The sequence below is a fragment of the Aotus nancymaae genome, unplaced genomic scaffold, assembly GCF_030222135.1.
Source record: "Aotus nancymaae isolate 86718 unplaced genomic scaffold, 86718_ANA_hifiasm-v0.15.2.pri h1tg000072l, whole genome shotgun sequence".
NCBI classification, from domain to species: Eukaryota; Metazoa; Chordata; class Mammalia; order Primates; family Aotidae; genus Aotus; species Aotus nancymaae.
In genome coordinates, this window is record NW_026988487.1 from 14,436,106 (window position 1) to 14,455,948 (window position 19,843).

Below are 19,843 nucleotides of genomic sequence, written 5' to 3' on the forward strand. Positions count from 1 at the left end.
TGATAGTTATTTTCTCTTGCTACCCTGCTCTGACCATAATACAGTCCTCTAACACACCCAAGCCAACAAGTCCACCTTCAGTAACTGCAGCAGCTGGTTTCTGTCAAAGAGATCCTATTTGAAGGAAACCTGTGTCTCAGAGACTACAACTGGGGTAGCCTAGGGGCTTTTGGAAGTTATCCAGTCCAACATACACTATCATGAATACTTATACTACTTTTAAACTTATCTTTAGTGATTGAAGTTAATGTTTAGTTTAAGTCCAACTCTTCTCGTTCTAGTCTCTATAAACACGGTTTTTATTTATTTATTTATTTATTATTTATTTAAAATACAGGGTCTCGCTCTGTTGACCAGGCTGGAGTGCAGTGGCATGATCAGGGTCGAGCCTCCAGGGCTAATCTGCTTAAACTTCCTGAGTAGCTGGGACTACAGGTGCGTATCACCACACCTGGATCATTAAATTTTTTTTTTTTATTTCTTCTCCTTTAATATAAAAATTTTTAAAATTTCTTCTCCTTTAATATAATTTTTTTTTTTTCTTAAATAGATACAGATTCACTGTTTTGCCCAGGCTGGTCTCAAACTCCCAGGTTCAAGCAATCTGCCTGCCTTGGCTTCCCAAAGTGCTGGGATTACAGGTATGAGCCATTGTTCTCAGCCTAAACACAGTTCACAGTACTCCTGTACTGTGATTCTTCAGAAAATGTTGTTAACACATTCTTATTCAAGACTCTCGTCAGTCCATTATTCAGTTAGTCTCCGTGTACTCATACTATCAGAATATGGGTTGTTCAGGTTTAACACATATGGTCTGGAAGAGGTGATGAGAGAAAAAGTATCATTTGCTAAATATGAGAAAGAGCCCCTTAGTATGAAAGAAAATACCTGTTACACGTGAAGCAGACTTTAACCGGTAAAGGAACAAGACCATTGTGATCTAATTCATGCTGTGTCTTCTTAACATTTTTCCCTGTGGTCTCCTCCTTTCTTCTCCTCTTGCTAGAACCTAGAAAAGAAAGTGATGATGCTGAACTATCCCTCGCTTCAGAGTTCCTAGCCTGCAATATGGAAACAACATTAAGTGACAGAAACAGATCTTATGCATGTGCCATGACCTAGACATGGATTGTTCTCTGAGGCTCCTGGGCTTGATTTTAAGTTAGAAAAAGGAATGAGAAGGGAAAAAAAAAAAAGAGACTGATACATAAGTCAGAACCAGAAGTCACCTGCTCTATGGCAGAAAACACATCTAACTGTTTTCAAACATAAAATGGTCAGAAATGCTAGGTTAGATACTGGCAACCTAAGAAATATAAATGTCCAAGTCACATAGTCAAGAAAGACTATTCTGTGGAGTTGGCCTGCAGCCTTCAACTACTGGGCTCAAGCAACCTTCCAGCCTCAGCCTCCAGATTAGCCAGGACAGGACTACAGATGAGCGGCACCAAACTCAGCTAACTTTTTTATTTTTTTGAGAGATGGGGTCTCATTATGTTACCCAGACTGGTCTCCAATTCCTGGCCTCAAGCGATCCTCCTGTCTTGATCTCTCAAAGAGCAAGAATTATAGGTGTGAGCCACCACGCCTGGCCCACATTTTTATAAAGAACAGAGAAGGTGGCCAGGCGTGGTGGCTCACACCTGTAATCCCTGCAGTTTGGGAGGCCAAGGCAGGTGGATCATGAGGTCAAGAGATCGAGACCATACTGGCCAACATGGTGAAACCCCATCTCTACTAAAAATACAAAAAAATTAGCCGGGTGTGGTGGCACAAGCCTGTGGTCCCAGCTACTCAGGAGGCTGAGGCGGAAGAATTGCTTGAACCCAGGAGGTGGAGGCTGCAGTGAGCCGAGACTGCGCCACTGCATTCCAGCCTGGTGACAGAGCAAGACTCCGTCTAATAAAAAAAAAAAAAAATTCAGTGTAGCTTTGATTCCATATGCATCCTTTTTAAACCTATCAATTTCACTTTCTCTGAGAAGAAAAAGTAAGACCTAGAAGCTTTACAATATCAAGAAGCCAGGACTTAAAAAAAGGAAAAAAGAATGGAGGGCAATTTGGCAGTATCTATCAAAACTATAAATGCACAGTTTTGATCCAGCTATTGTCCTACAGATACAGTCACACATCTATACATGTGTACAATGATGTATTTACAAAGTTATTCACTGAAGCACTACCAGTAGTAACAAAAGATTTGGAACCTAAATGTCCATTAATAACTACTATGCAACCATTAAAAAGAGTGAGGAGGCAGCTGGGTGCGGTAGTTCACGCTTGTAATCCCAGTACTTGGGAAGCCGAGGTGGGTGGATCATGAGGGCAGGAGTTTGAGACCAGCCTGGCCAACATGGTGAAACTCTGTTTCTACTAAAAATACAGAAATTAGCCAGGTGTGGTTGCGGGTGCCTATAATCCCAGCTACTCGGGAGGCTGAGGCAGGAGAACTGCTTGAACCCTGGAGGTGAAGGTTGCAATGAGCCGAGATCGTGCAACTGCACTCCAGCCTAGGTGACAGAGGAAGGCTGTGTCTCAGAAAAAAAAAAAATCTTATTAATATGAAAAGACTTCTAGAACATATTTTAAAGTTAAAAAAAAAAGCAAGGTGTAGAATGGTTTACCTAGTATGTTATTTAAGGGGAAATTAATCAGCATGTATTTGTATTTGCTTTTATATGCACAAAGAAATTTGAGAAGAATAAACAAGAATCAACCAGTTATCTGTGAAGAGCAGGAATGTGAAAAGTAGGCAATGGCAGACAGGGATGGGAGGGAAATTTTCATTGTAGCCCTTAATATTTTTTTATTTTTGAACCATGTGAATGTATTATACTTTTTTTAATTTAAAAGATAATTCTGGGGCTGGGTACCAGTGGCTCACGCCTGTAATCCCAGCACTTTGGGAGGCTGAGGTGGGCAGATCACCTGAGGTCAGGAGTTCAAGACCAGCCTGGCCAACATGGTGAAATCCTGTCTCTACTAAAATACAAAAATTAGCCAGGTGTGGTGGCGTGCACCTGTAGTCCCAGCTACTTGGAAGGCTGAGGCATGAGAATTGCTTGAACCTGGGAGGCGGAGGTTGCAGTGAGCCGAGATCGCACCACTGCACTCCAGCCTGGGTGACAAAGTGAGACTTTTTCTCAAAAAAAAAAAAATAAAATAAAATAAAATAAAAATAAATAAATAAATAAAAATTTAAAAAAGGAAAAAGATAATTCTGGGGAGGGGTAGGAATGTAGTTCAGAGACTGAGAAAATGAAAAACCAAGTGGGGGGGGGGCGTAGTGACTCATGCCTGTAATCCCAGCACTTTGGGAGGCTGAGGCGGGCGGATCATGAGGTCAGGAGTTCCAGCCTGGCCAAACATGGTGAAACCCCATCTCTACTAAGAAAAACACAAAAATTAGCCGGGCGCAGTGGCTTCTGCCTGTAGTCCCAGCTACTTGGGAGGCTCAGGCAGGAGAATCTCTTGAACATAGGAGGTGGAGGTTGCAGTGAGTTGAGATTATGCCACTGCACTCCAGCCTGGGTGACAGAGTGAGACTCCATCTCGAAAAAAAGAAAAAACAAGTAAGCTCTGTAATGGCTAAGACCTTCAAAGATCTCAAGTAGATCCAGGAACAGGAACCAAGATAGTAGCTACATGAACAGTCACTCCAAGGCAGCACTGCTCTTGTGCTGGTCCTTTGGGGAAGCTGCGGTGGGGGAGGGATATGATGATGGTTTGGCTGACCTGGTAGTGCAGTGGTACAAGTCAGTTCATTGGGCAACTGAAACTGGGTGGGGTTCCGCTCCATAGCGGCAGCAATCAGCAGCTCAAAGGGCCGCCTCAGCTGGGGCTGCACATAGTCTGGCTCCGCTGCTAGTGGTTCCTCATCCACGTCAATGATGTCTTCGTCGACATCATTCTGCTCAGAGGTGGGGGTCTCTGTGCTGGCGTTGGATGTGGGCGTGCCAGGCCTGCTGGCTCTCCTTTCCAGGATCCGGGCATGGGCAATGGTCTTTAGTTCAGTTTTGCTGGCCGATCTGTCCAACAAGTCAGTGTCACTGATGGGGGATGTAGTCCGTTTGCCAGATTTGTCCACCAGTCCATTGACATGACCCAGCTCCTTTTTCTGCTCTCGTTTCTGTGCAAATGAACAGGTGGGCCCATCATGAAAAATACCATGAAACAAAGAGATGCGTGCTACAAAGTCCTGGTAGATCACTAACCAAAATTGTAAAAGTCCTTCGCATATCACACTCATCTACCTGGTGACTTGGAACACCGTCTGTTAAAGTTGACACAACTATAACTGAACTGGAGCTGACAAAACTACTGCATCAGAGAATCACCAAAAAGTGTGGAAAGTTAGGAATAATTATCATATGACATACAACATCTATAAAGTACAGGGTAAAGGGTTAAAAAGGAAACACAGTGAGGATAAATTTTGTAAGACTAATAGTGAAAATCAATGAGATCATTATAGTTTGCCTTAGAGCCTCCTGACCTCCTGAATGGTTTTAAAAACTTTGCTCAAAATAAATGACACTTCTTAGAAGGTGGGGAAATGGAAAAAGATTAAGTGTACTCAGTGGGACTGGATGTCTGATAGTACTCCAAATAGAGTAGTCAAATATAGGTTTAATATTGATCTAAGGTAGGAGGATCTGTGATCTTGTCCTACTTCTGCCACTGATCCCCTCTGACCTTGTGGTGACTCAGGCCGGTGGGCAGGAATTCCTTCATCTGTAAAATGAGACAGAAAAATCTTTCTTCTCCTCCTCTTAGGGATATGGTGGAGGGACATAAAAAGGGTCGTATATATGACAGGGATAATTTGGAGTTGGAGTAGGACCTAGCGCTTCCACTACGAATCATGATAGGACCTGAATGTCAGGGGCTGATGAAGCCCAGAGGATGTATGATTGCAATTCACTTCAGTGTAAATACAGGAGGCCAAAGGGGAGTAGTGCTGGTGATGGTAGAAAGGGAAATTTGGCACTGATAGGCAAAGAGGTCTGTGTGAAAGGTCAGAGAGGCATCTCAGGAGAAGTGCCCTGTGTTAGAAAAGGGCATACTATAATCCCCAACAAATAGCTCTGCTTCTAGAAAACTGATGAAGAGGTAATAGAGGTTTGGAATGAGAAATTTTGTTTCAAATATTGGGTGTGTCAATTCCTTTGAGTTTTTAGGAAAGTTAATCTACATATTTGAGCCTCCACTTCTTCCTTTCTAAAATGGAAATCTGTCAGGATTCAGTATCCATCTATGGCTGTATGGATAGGTAATGGGATAACATAATTCAAACACCTGGCACAATAATGGGCACTAACATCATGTTATTTCCTTTTTTCCACCCTCTTTACCTCTTTTCCTTCAGCTCCTGCAACCTTCTCAGGTCCAGCTTTTTTGAATGGCAAGTTTCTGAGAGGGCTCTTAGCTGGCAGGTGCCTCTAACTGGCCCTGCTCTGACCTAATTAGGGACACACAGGAAAGGATCTTGGAAAGTGGAGAGGCTGGAAGATAGCCTGGTTTATGGAGATATTTAACTATAGTTGTGGTTAGGTGGTTGCCTTGGCTTTAGCTCACTTTTTAATATGAACACTATGCATGTATTTGAAAAATAATGTCTGCCTGTTTACCTTCTTTCTTAAAGGCTGAAACTGTTACACGCAAACCACAATCTGAATCATCTCATCCTGTTTCTGCAACCAAGGAAGTCATCATTCATTATGACATCATATTTGGGGACCAGGCAAATAGAGGTGAGGTCACAACGTAGGAAAGTTGCTTGTTGTATAATTAGTGTGGAGGAAGCACAGGGAGGTGGATTACAATGCACAGACAAATTCTAATCCATAGCCTACAATTTGAGGGTTGGGTCAATCATAATCTCAGTGCCAGCACACCTACTTCCTTTTTTAATAAGGGAGAATTTAGGCTCTTGTTACCCACAAGAGTTCTGAAAGCAGAAAATAATAAACTATGTTCTTAAAGTCAGTACTGAATTATCAAAGTTGAAGGAAGGGAAGCTAAAGAGAGATTAGGAACTTGGGGTACAAATGGGTTAAAAATCCTCTCCATCAGTATGCCAAGTCTCTCTGGATACCAGTGACTTATTTGCCTTGGGGTGAGAGAAAACTCCTTTTTCCATTAAGCTGGAGAAGCAGCCTTCATTTTCTTCAGCCATGGATAAGGCTGCCACATTCAGGCAACTTATTAGGAGGTCAAGAAGAAGTTAAGACTACTCCTGTCACTAGTGACGAAACATGGCTCAGTAAATTAACACACCTCTTCTGCCCATTTCAGCAGCCCATGTTTGGATTTTTAGGCCCTACTGGATTCCAGTCACCATGGGAAGAGTAGGGTGATTCCAGGACTGGAAGAGACAAGAAGAAGGGACAAGAATGCCTTCAGGGCCAGGCCGTCTTAGCTCTAGCATATCAGTGCTCTGGATCAGGCTTTCTGGACAGAGTCTTCAGAAAGCAGCATGATTACCTTTCGGCGAACAGTGCACCGGTGACACATCCACTCTCCAGGAGGCAACATCTCTTCACTCAGTGGAGGGTTACTGTGGGGAACAGACAAGGGCAAGACTAAGTAACTAGCCCTTTGAGGCAGAAGAAAAAGCCTAGCTAGGTCTGCATGTTCCTAAACTCCTATTGTGGCCAGTCCTGCAGCACTGCTAGGGTTCTGTCCTTCAAAATGCTTAGCATCACTCATAATAATGTAAGGAGTGAGCATCCCTTCCCACAACTTAGAGAGAAAAGCCAAATCCAGAGCTATTAACACTGGGTTTATAGGGAAAGGTATAATAAAATCACTGAGAGGTCTTCTACACTGTTTTTTTAAAAGCCTATTAGTGTAGATTTAAGCTTTTCTAATTGCTGTTCAAAGCCCTGTCATATGGTCCCATTCCATCTTCCCAGGCCCCCTTCAGGTACTCTTCCCACTAATCAAATGGAAGATTTCTTATTTCTTTCTCTAGAATATCCTTCCTTTAGAAAGCTATGCCTGTCAAAACTCTTCATCCTTTCATGCTTGCCTCCATCAGCTGTGATGGATTAAAGACAGCTGCAAATTATTTGCTCTGCCTCCCATCCACAGGTAGTCCCTTTCCCTCCTCTTGAATTGCACTTGTCTTATGACTTGCTTTGACCACAGAATGCAGCAGAGGTGACAATGTTGCAACTTTCAAAGCTAGGCCTTAAGAGATCTGCAGATTCTACTTTTTAAAAAATATGCTTGGAAAGTTCCACCGCAGAGCCCTGCTGTCATGCTATGAGAGAGGACATGGAGAAGACAAGGTATTCCAATCAACAGCTTCGGGATGGGCACGGTGGCTCATGCCTGGAATCATAGGACTTTGGGACACCGAGGCCAATGGATCACTTGAGGTTAGGAGTTCAAGACCAGCCTGACCAACATGGCAAAACCCCATCTCTACTAAAAATACAAAAATTAGCCAGGTGTGGTGGCATATGCCTGTAATTCCAGCTATTTGGGTGGCTGAGGCAGGAGAATTGCTTGAACCTGGGTGGGAGATTTCAGTGAGTCAAGACTGCACCCCTGCACTCTAGCCTGGGCAACAGAGTGAGACTCCATCTCGACCCCAGAAAACAGCTTCAGCTGAACTCCAAGCCAACAGGCAGCAGCAACTACTGCTATGTGAGTGAGTTATCTTGGACATACCAGTTCAGTCAAACCTCCAAATGACTGCAGTCCCAGCCAACACCATGTGAAACAGAAAAACCATCCAGCAGAGTCCAGACAACCCTCAGAACTATGAGAGATAATAACAAGTTTCTGTATTCAGGCCACTGAGTTTTGGTGTAGTTTGTTATGCAACAATAGATAAACGAACAGCTTTCCCATGAGTTCATATTATTCCTATATCTTGAACCTCCTGCTTTTGGCACTTCCCATGCTTTGCCCATTTCAGCAGTTCTCTTATATTTTATGTTTTTGAGATGGAGTTGCGCTCTCGGCTCCCTGCAACCTCTGCCTCTGGGGTTCAAGCGATTCTCCTGCCTCAGCCTCCTGAGTAGCTGGGACTACAGGCGTGTGCCACCACGCCCAGCTAATTTTTTGTATTTTTAGTAGAGACGGGATTTCACCATGTTGGCCAGGATGGTCTCAATCTCTTGACCTTGTGATCTGCCTGCCTTGGCCTCCCAAAGTGCTGGGATTACAGGCATGAGCCACCGTGCCCGGCACCTACTTCTTTTATTAGAGGGACTAGGAAAATGATTACATCTCTTCCGACTCTTTGTATCTTTATAAATGTAGGGGTTGTGCGCACAGTGGATCACCTAAGGTTGGAAGTTTGAGACCAGCCTGGCTAATATGTTGAAACTCCATCTCTACTAAAAATACAAACATTAGCTTGGTGTGGGTGGGCGCCTATAATCCCAGGTACTTGGGAGGCTGAGGCAGGAGAATCCTTTAAACTTGGGAGGCGGAGGTTGCAGTGAGCCAAGATTGCACCATTGCACTCCAGCGAAACTCCGTCTCAAAAACAAAAAACAAAACAAAAACAAATACAACAAAACAAAAACAGACTATACTTATGCTTAAGAAATTACTACCTTTGGGTTCTTGGCTAAGTCACTTACTTGGAATGGTATGCAGGAAATTTTTCCTCAAAGAATTGGGGAAATAAGTTAAAAAAAAAAAAAGAGTATTTTTACTATACAGGGAGTCTCCTTAGTGTCTCAGGGCTTAAAGCTATACTGTTTTACCATTTCTACATAAAGTGTCTCAGGGCTTAAAGCTATACTGTTTTACCATTTCTACATAAAACAGCACTTGACTTGGCAAATTTTTTTAGCTCCCTGTTTCCCCAGATCCCTGAGCAACAAGTCAGATGCCCACCAAGCCATCATAGCTCATTGCTTCCCTTCCTCCCTGTTTTGTTAGTGAAATCTCAGGAGGATGTTTACCAGGAAGCAGGAAACTGGAAAAATAGTGGCCTGCTGGGACAGGTCTTGAAGCCCTGGAGGACCACAGGTAAATGTCACCTGTAATTCTTTGTTCATTCTCTCCAATGTAATTCTGCAAAAGGCCACATCCAAACTACTGAAATACATGCATGTAATTTTCTTTTTTCTTTCTTTTTTTTTTTTTTTCCCGAGACGGAGTCTTGCCCTGTTGTCCAGGCTAGAGTCCAGTGGTGCAATCTTGGCTTACTGCAACCTCCACCTCCCGGGTTCAAGTGATTCTCCTGCCTCAGCCTCCCGAGTAGCTGGGATTACAGGCGCCCACTACAAAGACCAGCTAATTTTTGTATTTTTAGTAGAGATGGGGTTTAACCATCTCGATTTCCTGACCATGTGATCCACCCGCCTGGCTGCATGCATGCATATAATTTTCAAAGGCCTACAGATTCTGCTATGCTTCAGTAGCTGTCATATCAAAATTAACCCTGAAGGGTGTCATTTCTGATTCTGTTTCTCATCATTCCTGTTCATCTGCCCACTGGCTTTGTGCCAAGATATCCTGTATCAAACATTTAAAGTAGAGAAGGGTAAGGGAAGGTGATATGGGCTTAGATCTTTCACTAAGACGTGAATGGTCTCTCGGCCACCCTTCATGCTTTCTTCAATCTATTCCCAACCTTGCTGGCAGAATAATTATCCAAAACACAAAACATAAGTCTGATCATACCACTCTCCTGATTTAAAGCACTTCGACGATGCTCCTCTCCCATCCATTATAAGATTAAGACCCTTGTGGCCAGAACCCTCTTTTTTTCTCCAGCTTCATTAGTTGGCCGGCTCCCTACATGGCCCATAATGTTTCTCACCTCTGTCTCTGCTCACTCTAGGGCTGCTACCCACAACCCTACCACTCTTCCCCAACTGCTTTACCAGGTAAACTCTTTTTTTTTTTTTTTTTTTTTTTTTTGAGATGGAGTCTTGCTCTGTCACCAGGCTGGAGTGAAGTGGTGCGATCTCGGCTCATTGCAACCTCCACTTCCCAGGTTCAAGTGATTCCCCTGCCTCAGCCTCCTGAATAGCTGGGATTACAGGAGCTCGCCATCATGCCTGGCTCATTTTCGTATTTTTAGTAGAGATGGAGTTTTGCCATGTTGGCCAGGCCAGTCTTGAACTCCTGATGTGAAGTGATCCACTGCGCCTGGCCAAGGCCATCACATCTTAAGATTTGCTTTCTTGATGTTTGGGAGAGAGATCCAAGATGGCTGATGATTAGCAGCTCGGGCACGTACCTCCCAGTGAAAGCGCAAAGAACGAGAGGACGCCACACTTTCAGACGAATATTAGTTGCTCACGGACCAGGAGATTCCCAGTGGAGGAGCCTCACGGGTCGCCAGGGCGACTCTTGTGGCTGGCCTGGCGGTTTTGCTGGTGCCTTAGCACGCCAGTTCTTGGTGCAGAGTCCGGAGATTCCCGGGCAGAAAAGCACCATCAATCTTAACACCGCTGTTTTGGCCGGCTCAGTGGATTGCTCAGATCTCGGCGCAGGGAATCAACAAGTTGGACGTCAGAGACCCAGTTAGAAAGTCGGTAATTATAAAGACGACAGACGGACAAATATATAATGAAGGGAAGAAACCAGCGTAAAAAGGTAGAGAATACTCAAAATCAGAATGCCTCTCCCTCTACAGGGGATTGCAATTCCTCATCAGTAACGGAACAAGGCTTAATAGATTACACGTGTGTTCCAATAACAGAAGCAGGTTTCAAAACGTGGGTGATAAGAAACTTCTGTGAATTAAAAGAACTTGTTCTAACCCAATGCAAAGAAACTAAGAACCTTGAAAAAAGGTTTGATGAACTGTTAACGAGAATGGACAATTTAGAGAAGAATATAAGTGAATTGATGGAGCTGAAAAACACAACACGAGAACTTCACGAAGCATGCACAAGTTTAAACAGTCGAATTGATCAAGCAGAAGGAAGGATATCAGAAGTCGAGGACCGGCTCAGTGAAATGAAACGAGAAGACAAGAATGCAGAAAAAAGGATGAAAAGGAATGAGCAAAGTCTCCAGGAAATATGGGACTATGTGAAAAGACCTAATTTACGTTTGATAGGTGTACCTGAATGTGATGAAGAGGATGAATCCAAGTTGGAAAATACTCTTCAGGATATCATTCAGGAAAATTTTCCCAACCTGGCAAGGCAGGGTAATATTCAACTCCAGGTAATACAGAGAACACCACAAAGATATTCTTCAAGAAGACCAACCCCAAGGCACATAATCGCCAGATTTATTAGGGTTGAAATGAAGGAGAAAATACTAAGGGCAGCCAGAGAGAAAGGTCAGGTTACCCATAAAGGGAAACCTATCAGACTTACAGCAGATCTCTCAGCAGAAACCCTACAAGCCAGAAAAGAGTGGGGACCAATATTTAACATCCTTAAAGAAAAGAACTTTCAACCCAGAATTTCCTATCCAGCCAAACTAAGCTTTATGAGCGAAGGAAAAATTAAATCTTTTGCGAACAAACAAGTACTTAGAGAGTTCACCACCACCAGGCCTGCTTTACAAGAGCTTCTGAAAGAAGCACTATACATATAAAGGAACAACCAATATCAGTCTTTCCAAAAGTATATCAAAAAGCAAAGAACTTTAACACAATAAAAAATTTACATCAACTAATGGGCAAAACAGCCAGCTAGCATCAAACACCGGTATTAAACTTATATATATTTTAATTGGATAAAAAGCCAAAACCCATCGGTATGCTGCATCTGGGCCCATCTTACATGCAACAATACACAAAGACTCAGAGGGAAGGAGGAAGATTTACCAATCAAACAGAGAGTAAAAATAAACTAATAAACAAAAAGCAGGAAATGCAATTCTCGCCTCTGATAAAGTAGACTTTAAAGCAACAAAGATCAAAAGAGGTGAGGAATGACATTACATAATGGCAAAAGGATCAATGCAACAAGAAGAGCTAACGATTCTATAGATCAACGAGATGGAAAATTAACAAGGATATTCAGAACTTGAACTCAGACCCGGAACAAATAAACTTAATAAACATTTATAGAACTCTCCACTTCAAATACACAAAACATACATTACCACCTCACACCTATTCCAAAGGTGACTATATAATTGGAAGTAAATCACTCCTCAGTAATCGCATAGCATTTCATAGGTTTAAATTAAATATTGGTTGGCTGTTTGTTTGTTATCTTCTTCCCTTATTCCTTCCTGACTACATCATTAAGTATAATTATCAGTATAAAAGAGGTTTTCAATACTCATTACTAAATTGCATTCTAGCCTGGGCAAGAAAGCAATACTCCCATTCTCTCTCCCTCTTTCTTTTCCTTCTCCCTCCTCCCCATTCTCTCTCCCTCTTTCTCTTCCTTTTTCCTCCTTCCTATTCTCTCTCTCTTTCTCTTTAAAAAAAAAAAAAAGAAAAGAAAGGCATGTTTGAAAATTTGATAAAAGTTCAATGTAGTAGCTCATAAATAAAACTAATTGTCTCTATAGATATAAAAAAAAAAAAAAAAAAAAAAGATTTGCTTTCTTGAAATACCTAATGTAGGTGACGAGGGGATGGAGGCAGCAAACCAACACGGCAGGTGTATAGCTATGTAACAATCCTGCAAGATCTGCAAATGTGCCCCAGAACTTAAAAGTAAAATTAAAAAAAAAAAAAAAAAAGATTTGCTTTCTTTCTTTCTTTTTGAGACGCAGTCTCGCTGTGTCACCTAGGCTGGAGTGCAGTGGCATGATCTCGGCTCACTGCAACCTGTTCCTCCTGGGTTCAAGCGATTCTCCTGCCTCAGCCTCCTGAGTAGCTGGGATTATAGGTGCCTGCCACCATGTCCAGCTAATTTTTGTATTTTTAGTACAGATGGGGTTTCACCACGTTGGCCAGGCTGGTCTCAAACTCCTGAACTCATATGATCCACCCGCCACAGCCTCCCAAAGTGCTGGGATTACAGGCATGAGCCACCATGCACAGCCAAGATTTGCTGCTTTCTTAGAGACAGAACATGCATCTTGAAATAACAAATTTGAAAAGATGGTATCTTGAGAGAAGGGAGTAATATCTAAGATTAAATGGACAGGAAAGAAAGGTCTTAGAAAATGATCATAGGCATAGCTCGAACATAAGAATCACCTGTCATAAAGCTTTCTCATGACCATGTTTCCTCTCTGCTTCAAATAATTAATTCCTTTCAAGCTATTTAGAAGGCAGCTTTTCAATTCAAACTTCTTTTTTTTTTTTTTTTTGAGGCAGGGTCTCACTGTTGGTGAGGCTGGAGTGCAGTGGCGCAATCTTGACTCACTGAAGCCCTGACCCCTTGGGCTCAAGCAATCCTCCCACCTCAGTCTCCCAAGTAGCTGGGACCACAGGTGCACACCACTATGCTGGGCTAAATTTTGTATTTTTTGTAGAGATAGGGTTTCGCTATGTTGCCCAGACTGGGTCTTGAACTCTTGGGCTCAAATGATCTGCTTGCCTCTGCCTTCCAAAATGCTGGGATTGTCAGTGTGAGCCACCACACCCGAGTCAATGCAAATTTTTTAGAGGAAAGGGATTCATGAAATGGTTCCAGGAAAGACACTGTCATTGGGATAAGCTCAGGAACCACTTCTGAAAGAGGCTGTTTTGCTCCATATCAGAAATACTGCCGACAGGGAAAGGATTCCAGGGAGAAAGGAGATTCTGCAGTTTCAGAGTACTCGTACTTATTCTGAGGACTCCCCACCTCAGCTACCCATCTCAAAACTCCTTCCCCAGCTGGGTGCAGTGGCTCACACCTGTAATCCCAACACTTTGGGAGGCCAAGGCAGTGGATCGCCTGAGGTCAGGAGTTCGAGACCAGCCTGGCCAACAAGGCAAAACCCGATCTCTACTAAAAATACAAAAATTAGCTGGACAAGGTGGTGCACAGTTGTAGTCCCAGCTACTGGGGAAGCTGAGGCAAGCGAATTGCTTGAACCCAGGAGGTAAAGGTTGCAATGAGCTGAGATCGCATCACTGTACTCTAGCCTGGGTGACAGAGCAAGGCTCTTTCTCAGAAAAAAAAAAAAAGAAAAAAAAAGATTGCTTATACCCATTACTGGAGACAGTTAAAAAAAGAAAGAAAGAAAAAAACTTTCCTTCCCCGAAATAATGGTGTTCCCATAAGCTTAGTATGCAACTCTGAAATAATTACATGCACACCAGAGTCTTTAAATCATGATATGCCTGTCAAGAAAAAATGGCTCTGCCCTAGCTCCTTCTCATCCTCATATAGCAATAAAGACAGGGTGCTGGAGGCCATCCTTTATAAGAGAAAATCATTAAAAGTTAAAAGTCACGTAACACTGAGATTACTCTACCAGAGTTTCAGCTACTCAGCAGTGAAGACACTATAATGAGCCAATGCTGCTTTTGTAAAGACATCAATGTGTTTCTTAAACTAAAGCCTAGAAATAGCAGAGTGATAATTTCATTGACATCTAGGTATTACAGTTTACATAGTATTTTAACAGATGTTCTTATTTGATCTTCACTACCACACTCTGAGATAATTCTTATTCCCATCATACAGGTAAGGAAACCGACTTATCTAAAGCTACTAAGTTGCAGAATTGGAACCCAAATCAAAGTTTCCCAACTCTTTGAAATCTTGAGCCTAAGCTGTTTTTACTGTTGTTGTTGTTGTATTTTTGGTTCACTCTCAGGATATGCTTAAGAGCCTAAGTTGTTTTTTAAGAACCTTTAGTAGTTTTCTTATTTCTGGGGCACACAGTGAAATATCCATCAGGGTACCCTCCTTAACCTCAAGTCTGAGTATTTTCTTCTGCATCAGTCAGTATTTATTGAGTACCCATTACTTTCTCAACGTAGTAGGTACCACACTGAAAGATGAATATGAAGCAAACAAATTATCATCTACCCCACCAAAAAAGTATCTTAGGCCAGGCTGTGGCTCACACCTGTAATCCCAGCACTTTGGGAGGCTAAGGTGGGAGGAGTGCTTGACCCCAGGAGTTGGAGGCCAGGCTGGGAAACATGGCGAGACCCCTTTTCTACAAAAAATACAAAAATTAGCTAGGCATAGTGGCATGCATTTGCAGTCTCAGCTACTTGGGAGGCAGGAGGATCACTTGAGTCCAGGAGGGCAAAACTGAAGTGAGCCGTGTTCACACCATTGCATCCCAACCTGGGTGACAAAGCAAGATCCTGCCTTTAAAAAAAAAAAAAAAGAAGTAGCCTTGGAGAGAGAGGATCAAAGTCATCCATCCACTCACACATTATTAGATGTTTATTTAGGCTAGATAATGTGCTAAGTGCTGGGATTTCAGAAATGGTTCTTGATTTTAGGGATCATGGGCTGGAGACAAGGTGAAAAGGACATGTGGTAATGAGACCATATACAATCAACTACAAATTGATTCTTACCATAAAGACTCACATTAAACTCAATTGTTTATGGATGCCAGAGCCCTAAAGTTTGGACATTTGGTATCTGAAGATGACAACGGGCTTTTTTCTACTCTTTGCATAATTCAGAGCTATTTAACAAATGGTAATTCAGCCAGTGAGCCTTTAAAGACAGTGAAGTTAAGGATTGTGAGGTGTTCAGGAGGAAGCCATAGTTTCAGAAGCAGGTACATTCAAGTATATTTTTTCATTTTGATAAAATACCTTATAAAAGGAAGGTTCTAGGAATGGGGACATGTCTCCTGAAAATGAATGTTTAAGTCTGTCTAGAGCATAATAGTGTTTGAACCTCTTTCTTTTTTTTTTTGAGTTGGAGTCTCACTCTGTTGTACAGGCTGGAGTGCAATGGCATGATCTCTACTCACTGTAACCTCTGCCTCCCGGGTTCAAGTGATTCTCCTCCGGAGTAGCTGGGATTACAGGCACCCACCAGCATACCCAGCTAATTTTTGTATTTTTAGTAGAGATGGGGTTTCACCATCTTGGTCAAGCTGGTCTCAAACTCCTGACCTAAGGTGATCCATCCATCTCTGCCTCCCAAAGTGCTAGGATTACAGGTGTGAGCCATCATGCCTTGAGTGTCTGAACCTTTAGATTGATTCCTTCTGAGAATTACCTGAGTACTTGGGATGGTGAGCCCTGGAATAGTTGTCTTCTGTACCTGAGCTAGCTTGTCTTGGAAAACTGGTAGCTTTTTGGCCAACAGGCCAAGGACCTCTATTTTCTGGCTTCAAAAGAACATAGCCTGCATTGCTATGAGACACGGATTCTTTTCCACAGGCAGAGATGAAATTCTTGCAGAATATCTTCCCATCTTCACTGCTGTTGATAAGTTTCCTTCCAGATCATTTGTTAAAAGGCTCTGGCCTACAATTCTTGCCAGAAAGTAACTGTTCATTGCATTTCCATCCCACTATTTTATTTTATTTTTTTATTTTGAGATGGAGTCTCGCTCTGTCGCTTAGGCTGAAGGGCAGTGGTACGATCTCGGCTCACTGTAACCTCTGCCTCCTGGGTTCAAGCAATTCTTGTGCCTCAGCCTCCTGAGTAGCTGGGATTACAGGCATGTGCCACCATACTGGGCTAATTTTTGTATTTTTAGTAGAGATGAGGTTTCACCATGTTGGCCAGGCTGGTCTTGAACTCCTGACCTCAGGTGATCCGCCCTCCTCGGCCTCCCAAAGTGTTAGGATTACAGGTGTGAGCCACTGTGCCTGGCCTAGCTCACTATTTTAACCACCATCTGATCTTAAAGACATGCTGTTAGTTATAAAGTAGTTCATAACAATAAAGCCCTGAATCTTCAGAGACTGTACATTCATTTAGAGGATATATTTCTCAGTTTGGTGAGGCTCTCTGTGATACCTAGAAGACCTACAAAGTGTTAACAGTAATATTTACATACAAATCAATTCCTAAAGCCAACCTCTGCAGCATGACTCTAACATACATAGACTCCCATAAACAAATCCAAATGGCCCATCTCTATTGCTGAGGATGGTATCTAGATCAGTCTATTTCTAGAGTCATCAAGAAGAAAACCACAAACACACATCCCTCAGCTAACTGTAATGCGTGCACTGATAGACCTCTCTGTGTCAAAGATTCAAATCAAAGCCCAGAGCCAGATGATCCCAACTTTCAGCCCAAGGATAAAGTCCAGCTTTAATTTAGAATGCCTTTCATTCACTAATGAGGTTGCAGCTCAATGCTGCAAGTTGAAGATGCTGGTAGTTGTCATGGTTTTTGGCTCTCTAATTAAGAGGATCTATTTCAAGCCATATACCAGTGTGGTTGATCTGAGTCTAACCTCACTACTCATCTCCCTCGCTTATTAATACATGTGAACCTGCACAACATTAACATTTACTTCAGATTTAGTCGCTACCAGTGGGACCTGTTGCTCCATAGTACCATGTTAATTATCCATCTAGCACAAGCAGTTTCTCAATATGGAATTGGAGCGGGGGATGGGGAAACAAGAGAACAAAGGGAAGAGGCGAGAGGTGGAGGGAGAGAGCAATTGGGAAGCAAAAAGACTGCCTTTTATTTTAGAGACCTTTTTCTGTGTCACGACATGGAGGTAAAAATGGTACTGGGCTCTGGACTTTTCTTTTTTAATATCTAATATTACTGATGTGTTGCTTGTAACTGTCCATCCACCTAAGTGACACTGACATTTTATTTTATTTTATTTTTATTTATTTATTTATTTTTTTTTGAGACGGAGTTTCGCTCTTGTTATCCAGGCTGGAGTGCAATGGCGCGATCTCGGCTCACCGCAACCTCCGCCTCCTGGGTTCAGGCAATTCTCCTGCCTCAGCCTCCCGAGTAGCTGGGATTACAGGCACGCGCCACCGTGCCCAGCTAATTTTTTGTATTAGTAGAGACGGGGTTTCACCATGTTGACCAGGATGGTCTTGATCTCTTGACCTTGTGATCCACCCGCCTCGGCCTCCCAAAGTGCTGGGATTACAGGCTTGAGCCACCGCGCCCGGCCCGACACTGACATTTTAAAACTTGAGCCAGTGGCAGTCTGAGACACACGAAAATCTCACTTAACCAAATTAAAGCTTTGGTGTGTCTTAGTCCAAAAGCAAGCAAGTAGATGCAAAATATTTAAGAAAAAGCACACTCCATTTTCTCTTTCTGGACTAACAAAGTAATTCATTTACTTTGTTATTTAATATAAACGCTTAACCGGAACACTATGTAAATAGCATATCTATATACAATATACCAACAGCCTACTAAGCGGGTTCTCTTCCAAAAGAGGTCAGTCACATGAGCTGGTAGGGTCCCTCTTGTCAGAACCTATAATTCTTCAGGAATCAGACGCTCTCTAGCCATCTATGGTAGTTTCAGTTGAAATAAAACATCAGTTGAGAACTAAGAAAGAGTTCAATGCCCCTACCATCATCTGTATGCCTCCCTACCCTTTTTTGGTGGGGGAAGAGGGGTTCAGCAAGCAAATAATAGCACCGAGCAGTTTTGATTTTTAATTTCACAGTTTGCGGGGCTCATCCATCCATTTGAGAACCACCACCAGATAAAAATCCTGTAATTATATTTAGTGGCACTGTGTAAGACAAACTGCAAAACATAATACATGCTCAGAACAGGCCTACTCTCCCTCAGACTGGCCCTGTGGCCCTCAGCCAGTTCAGAAAATGTGCTGGTATTAGCCAAAATGGGGAGTGAAGGTGATCACTGACAGGACCACAATCATGCCTCAGCCTCCTAGGAGCCATCTTGCTCTATAAAGTGAACCGTGAACACAGAAAACCAGCCTTTTATAAATGGAAACAAACTTATGTCCTAGGAAAGCTAAATGGCACTGGGTAAAGTTTAATTTAAATTAAAAGCTGCATTAATACACCCAAATTTTAAAGTGTATGCTTTGAGGGAACACCATTTAATGAAATTTAAATGTCAGCAGAAATAGTAAGCTCCCTCTGGACACTTGTGCGGGCATCAGCTTTTCTCAGCTATGGCCTATCTTTTGCATGAAGATAGTTATATTGAAGGATATTAAAGAGGTGAAAGCAGAAAGTTCATAGGGTCCCTCAACCTTAATCCCTTACCCTTCCTCATCCTGGTTACTGACTCAAATACCACTAATACCACAAAGTACATAAAAAGTACAAGAACTGCTGGTTTTTTCATGCAAAGCCTCAGTGGCAGTGTTAACAAGGAAACCAATGAAGTGCCAGGCCATTACAAATGCCCCGTTGAGAAACTTAGCTAGTTGCATCACTTCCACAGGCATACAATCCTTTTAAACTGGCTGTGTCCCCAGGTTTTATCGCCTTCTATGTAGAGCTGGCTTGTGGCATCTTCTTAGTAAAGGACACCTGGTCATGAGTGTTATTAGTTAGTACAGGGAAAAAATGAAGGAGGGAGGGTAGAGCAACTAACAGTTATACCAGGTGTTTGCCTCTGCTAACTTTTCTACAAGCTGAGCCCCAGTGCCAAGGGCCTGATCTATCACTAGCCTGGTTTGACTATTCCTGCAATTCTGGTTTCTCTACAAAGGAAGATGGGCTGGGCTGCAAACATTTTAAAAAGGGGCTTCATTCATTCACCTCATGATAAATGCTAGAGCCCACTTGTTTTGGAAAAGGTACAAAATTCTGGCCTCAGCAGTAATTTTCTAACATTCTTGGGAACATTCCATTGGAAGGAAGAACCAACAACTGCAACCATGTATTCTGGAGAATCTCAGGGGTATGGAAAACTGGGTAATATTCTGTTGCCAAATTTTAGCAGACTATCAAGAAAAAGGAAATAGCCAGGTGACACTTCTTGCAGACACAGCTCAGGAATTTGGGCCAGTTTACAGTTTATATATATATTAAACCTAAAATTCTACAAAGGCTCAGAAAACAAAAAACACTAACAATGTCTTTATTTAAAACCCAACAAAATC

At 42.5% G+C, this 19,843-nt stretch overlaps 1 protein-coding gene across 2 annotated transcripts in view; it reads right to left on the reverse strand.

The window, feature by feature from the left end:
* PHF12 (PHD finger protein 12) overlaps positions 1 to 19,843 on the reverse strand; it is a 49,014-nt gene that overhangs the window by 15,353 nt on the left and 13,818 nt on the right. For both annotated transcript variants that reach the window (XR_001106977.2, XM_012449329.2), the window contains exons 3-5: positions 6,486 to 6,558; positions 3,735 to 4,128; positions 889 to 1,009 (exon numbers count right to left, since the gene is read on the reverse strand). Coding sequence is in view for 1 of the 2 variants with exons in the window: in XM_012449329.2 (XP_012304752.1) it covers positions 889 to 1,009; positions 3,735 to 4,128; positions 6,486 to 6,558 (588 nt within the window). In the remaining variant the exon portion in view is untranslated. The remainder of the gene's footprint in view (positions 1 to 888; positions 1,010 to 3,734; positions 4,129 to 6,485; positions 6,559 to 19,843) is intronic.